Below are 5998 nucleotides of genomic sequence, written 5' to 3' on the forward strand. Positions count from 1 at the left end.
TGACTCGGAGAAGGAAACATTCCTGAAGTTTAACGATGGGAGCGACTTTACCAAGACACTGGTTAATTCTTGGGACCCTGCAGCGGATGTGTTTCGTTTCTCTTTTTCTCCCATACAGGTTTCTTCAAAGCCTTGTAAACTACTGGTGTTGTCCACAATTGCTAGGATTTATAATCATCTTGGTCTCATTGGTCCTGTAGTCGCCAAGGCCAAATTCTTCCTGCAACAAGTCTGAAGAGAAAAGTTGGAGTGGGATAAGAGCATTCCTGAGGCACTCAAGATATCGTGGCTGAAGTTGTCATCTGACATGGGTCGTACCCAGAAATTGAAGTTTCCTCGACATGCGTTGCATCCAAATAGTGCTATTGAGGTTCACGGATTCTGTGACATTAGCATCGACGCCTATGGAGGATGCATCTATCTGGTTTCAATAGCTGATGGCAAACGAGAAGTGCATCTGTTTTGTTCAAAGTATCGTGTGGCACCTTTCAAGACTCTCACAGTTCCCGAATTGGAGCTCTGCGCTGCCTTGTTACTGGCCCAGCTGATGCGGGACGTACGCAACATGGATCTCTTCGATTGCCCGTTTTATTTTTGGTCGGATTACGCTGTAGCTTTATCATGGATAAGCGATGAACCTTCACGTTTCCAAGTATTTATTGCTAATCGAATTTCTTTAATTCAAGAGCTATCCAGTGGCATCAATTGGCATCAATCCAGCCGATATCTTGTCAAGAGCTGCTTTCCCGAGTGAGCTTCTGGAATCTGCCCTTTGGTTCTGAGGTCCGGCGCTTCTTCACAAGAATCAGCACGATTGGCCTGAGACTTGCTTGCTTTCGAAGATTTCTTCCGAGCTCATAAAGCGCATTTTGGTTGACGTCTCGACCGAAGTGGATTTGACTTTAAAATGCAAATTTTTTAATTCTTGGCAAAAGATGACCCGCACTTTTGGATATGTATATAAATTTGCACACCGTATAAGACCTCCTGGTCTTGCCGTCGAAGATGTTAAAATGGGCACTCAGATGCTCATCAGATGTGTCCAAATGAGCAACCTGTCTGATGACTACTGCAGGCTGCATTCTAAGCAGCAAATTTCATCATCCAGCCCATTGTCCTCGCTTTTGCCATTCGTCGATAGCTTCGGTCTGATGCGAGTTCGTGGCATCCTGTCATACTGCCACGCCAGCATCCAGCATCTGGTCCGCGAGCGCTGTTCGCTCACATGCGCCTTCACTTTTGGCAGATAGGTGGCCGGAAAACAGTGTCCGCTGCAACGTCTTAATGCGTGATATTCTTTCGAGCCAAACCACAGCTATCTCAACACATAATGGCTGACTTGCCCAAGGATCGTGTAAACGCCGCTCTGGGAGCCTGCAGTAAAAACGTCCAAATTTCATTTCTATCGTTCTGTTGGCCCATCGTTATTATTGTTCGATGAATTGCGCACTCTCGTTTGCCACATTGCGGCAATTGTACACTCACGACCTTTACTCCCTCTTTCCGAGAATCCGGCAGATCTTGAGGCGCTAATTTTTGCACACTTTCTTGGCACAGTTCCACTGGTGTTGTACTCTGAGTCTGACGTCACAAAGCTGAACTTCAACCGTTTGGACCGCTGGCAGAGAATTTCCTACTTCCAACAAATCTTCTGGTCACGGTGGCGTGAAGACTATTTGACTCCGTTTACGGCAACGGTCAAAGTGGCGCACTCCCAAACCTGCGCTTCAAATCAACGATGTCGTCCTGGTCCAGAATGAGAATTTGCCTCCGCTTAAATGGCCATTAGCCAGGGTCATGGAATTGGTGCCTGGATCCGATGGAGTTGCTCGTGTGGCAGTGATACGAACATTAACTGGAATCACTCGAAGGGCAGTCCGCAAGTTGTGCGTGCTGCCGAAGCAGGATCTGGTTGAAAGCCCTGGTTTTCCAAAATGTTCGGTCATGCCGCAGCCTAATTCAAATAATTAAATTTCAAATCTTAACGTATATTGATCGCTTGCTGTTTGCCTTTGTTTTTCTATTTGCCCTGCGCGGCAACACTGTCATATATTGTAATTGCTAACTCCCTTTTGCACTTTTCTTATCGCTACCTGGCCTTTATCCACGGCAAGCAGCTTCTATATAGTTCGATTTTGGTACTCGATAGCAGAAGGGACGGTCGCTGATCGCCTGCCCATTCTTTTCGGCTTATATACTTTCGCGGCTAAAACGGCACAGACAAATCGGTCTGTTTGCCCAACATACTTTCGCTGTAAAAAAGGCACAGACAATTCGGTCTGCCTGCCTAATCAACACTCGCACAAACATTAACTTTTTACATTTAAGGCCTTGATGCCATTAAAATAAATAAGTGCAATTACTAAACGAAAATTTGTGCGGATTATTTTATTTGGTCACCGCCAAGGTAATGGTTAATGAAAAAGCTCATTGACCCAACAGAAACTAGAAATAAAATTAAATATTATGCAAAAAAGGATTAACTGCTTTAAAAGGTCATTACAAATTTCTCGTATTGGTGTGGGCAGATTTTAATGAAACAATTGTTTTTATTTATTTTCAATAATACAAAAAATCTCCAAACCATCTACTCAACTCACCATTCGTTTACCGTGCAAAACGGTTAATTTCAAGAGAGTTTCAACCAAATTTTTGTATACCCTTGCAGTGCAAAAGGCAAAAAAATCACCATCTGAATCGAAATACGTCTGTACGTCTGTATGTCTGTCCGTCTGCATGTCTGTCCGTCTGTCTCTTTCTCTTCAAACTAGTCTCTCGGTTTTAAACTTATCTTGCTGAAACTTTCCCAAAAGGTGTGTAGTTATTGCACGCAGTATATAAGTCAGAACGGGCCGGATCGGCCTACTATATCGGATAGCTCCCATACGAGAGAATGAAATAAAAAATTCTCACTCCGTTGTTTTTGATCAGATCGTTTTGATTTCTTCCAGATGGCGTTTTCTAACTACTATTGAATTTCGGATTAAATTTTATCAAAATCGGATAACTCTATCATATAGCTGCCATAGGAAAGATCGAAAAATATATATATACTAGCGGACCCGGCGAACTTTGCCTCGCCCCAATTTCACGATTTCATATAACCCCAGAGTAATAACAGAACACTGGTAATTCAAATTTTTTGTGAAATTTTTTTGACTCGAAATCATTGGGAGTTGTTAATTTTGATAAAAGAGAGACGCCATTACCTTATAACTTGGATTGTAGCCTGGTTGATGTCATTTGAGGTCATTTGAAAGGATCCGTTATATTTTTGTGCAAGCTTTAGGAAATTGCTTGATTGGGCCGAATTTCCATATAGTAGCGAATACAATAGCTCTGGTGGATGAGTCAAAACGGGCCATTTAATTTTGCCACTTGCAAAGCATAAGCCGGGAGATTCCAATCGAAACTTCAGTGCATTGCAATGCTGACATACGACAGACAATGAACCAATAACAACGCAGCTATGATCTTTGTAGGGTGTTTCAGAATTGTATGCAAATGCAGCGCGATTTAAGTTTTCATTTGCGGTTCGTCTTACTCTATTATTTTGTCGGGCTTGAGGGGGGCTTGTGCAGCGCGAAGCTGTGCCATTCGGGCACGTGTCGATGCATTTATTTCTGCACGTTCCTCTTGCGTCCGACTATTACGGAAATTCGGACTATTTATTACATTGCGCGAACGCCGTCCAAGTCTTATTCGTCTAACAGCAGGCATTATTTCCAATTGTTTAAGTTCACTCGATTTTTTTGTTTAAATATTTTTTTACCGACTTCCTCGATACACAATATCAACGCAGCTATGATCTTTGTAGTGTGTTTTAGAATTTTACATACATCTTTGTGTACATCTGTTGAGCCGCTAGCAACTTTTCCAGAAGGTTTTCTTATGCTATAACCTTCTTCTGGCGGGTACAAACAATTGAAAAATAATTTGAGCCAGATCGGCCCAGCCGTTCTCTTGTAATGCGATTCCGCACATTTTTTGTCTCCATTTTTATACCCTTGCAGAGCAAAAGGGTATTATAATTTCAGTCAGACAGTCACCGACTATCTCTCTTCGAGTGCAGACGTCGTTGTCTTCCGAACTATCAGTGGTTTCTTGCAATTTGCTTCTTTCACTCTCTCGCCTATTTTTCGGCCTGCGATCTTCCCTTCGCGCACGTCGTTCTAGCAACTTTTTTTCAAGTGCACACCGAAAAATAATTATCATGGCCCCCGGGCCACCAAATCTTGGGGATAACCGCTTTGCCAGCCTTAGCGCTAGCCACAAAGCAAAAAAAAAAAACCATATCAAAAACTTCCCGTCGATTTCCCTGAACTTCCCTTAACCCAGCAAAAAAACCCACGATTTATAGTCGTTGCATCCAAATCCGCTAAAGCGCTATCCGAATTCTCTTGTTTCGCAATCCACCGCTCTCTTAAGCTTATAAGCAAAGAAATCTCCTCTATATCAACCTTACGTGATGGTAATCTGCTTCTCCTGGTTAACTCCCGTGAAGTCGCCGATAAGTTTACCAAGGTTTCTGCTTTGCCTGGTATAACTGATGTGGAAATCAAACTTCACCAATCTCTTAAGGGGGTCTTCCTATGTGACGGCCTGTTTTTTAGGGATATTTTAGGATTTTTTTTCTACGACCAGTAAATATTTAGAGCTTCAAGTTTTTTTATTATTTATTAACACATATTTGGACAGTATAAATAAAAAATTTCAGCTAAAAATATTCAGTCAAACTAGAGTTACAGCGCTCTGAACACCCCCGCCTCGAAAAAAAGAGCTTCCACTTCCTCCACGATTCCGGCTGATCGGCTTATCAGAAAAAAAAAAAATAAACGGCGTTTTAATTTGTAGGCTTAAAAGCACGGAATGACCTATAATCAAATGAGTATAAAAAAAATTGGATTTTTGATAGACATTTGAAAAAAAAGTTGCAAATTAGGCGTTTTTTTTTTGTTTTTTGCTATAAAAAAATCGAAGTTCTGAAAATTTTCGATTGATAATAGTTCATTCCATGCGTTTACATATATTGAGTGCGCCCTGTAAATTTCAAGTAATTCGGTCCAGCCGTTTCTGAGATACAATGGAGGAAAGTTTGAAAAACACAGTTTTGAGAAAAACGCGTTTAAAGTTTCTAACTGCCAACTCAGCGCTCCGAACCGCTCTTTCTTTTACCTGCTGTATCTTTAAAACGACTTCGAATTTTCTAAAATCGCTTTACTACCGTATTTTAGACATGTTAAGGGAGCAATTTATGAAAAAAAAAAATCGATTTTTTCAACCCATCACATAGGAAGACCCCCTTAATTATGTTAAAGGCACAGTTTATGCCCCTTGCTTGATCAATGTTCCCGAAACAGAAATTGTCGAAGAGCTGAAGTCGCAAAATGTTCACAGCGTTTACAAATTTACGAAAATCATTGACTTGCCGTCAAACCCTTTGGCAAAATACTTGTTACTTTTGACTCTTACAAGTTACCGAGTAAGCTTGACGTCTCTTGGCATACCGTAGAGGTTAGGGAATATTTTCCTAATCCGATGAGGTGTAAGTCTTGTCAACTTCTGGGATACACAACGAAACACTGCAAAAACACCGCAACTTGCGTTTCTTGTAACCTCTCTCCTCATCTTCCAGTGCCCTGCACTCGCATTTTCTGCGCGAACTGTAGTGGCGATCATCCTGTCTCCTTTCCAACATGCCCAAAATATCAATACCAGAGAGAACTTCTCTGCATAAAAACTAGTAAGAGATGCAGCTTCCGTGAAGCCCGTATTATTCTACAACAACAAAACAATAAGAACAACGCATCGACTACCTTCGCTTCTATCGCCAGCTCAGCAAGCCCGTCTTCTACAACTGCCCGAAGCCCGAACACGAAAACCGACAAAAGTACCATAACTCCGAAGCCTGATAGTGAGATCAACACGATCTCTCTTACCAACATGCCAACCTCTTCTCTTTCAAACTCATACAAGCCTTCTCTCTCTACTGTACCCA

At 41.8% G+C, this 5998-nt stretch overlaps 1 protein-coding gene across 1 annotated transcript; it reads left to right on the forward strand.

Moving 5' to 3' along the window:
- The first annotated feature begins 307 nt into the window (after window positions 1–307).
- LOC122320290 lies at window positions 308–754 on the forward strand. Its single transcript, XM_043208455.1, has one exon. It carries the CDS (start codon window positions 308–310, stop codon window positions 752–754), a length of 447 nt encoding a protein of 148 aa, XP_043064390.1.
- The last annotated feature ends 5244 nt before the right edge of the window (window positions 755–5998 follow it).

This window comes from Drosophila ficusphila, unplaced genomic scaffold, assembly GCF_018152265.1.
Source record: "Drosophila ficusphila isolate 14025-0441.05 unplaced genomic scaffold, ASM1815226v1 contig_47, whole genome shotgun sequence".
NCBI classification, from domain to species: domain Eukaryota; kingdom Metazoa; phylum Arthropoda; class Insecta; order Diptera; family Drosophilidae; genus Drosophila; species Drosophila ficusphila.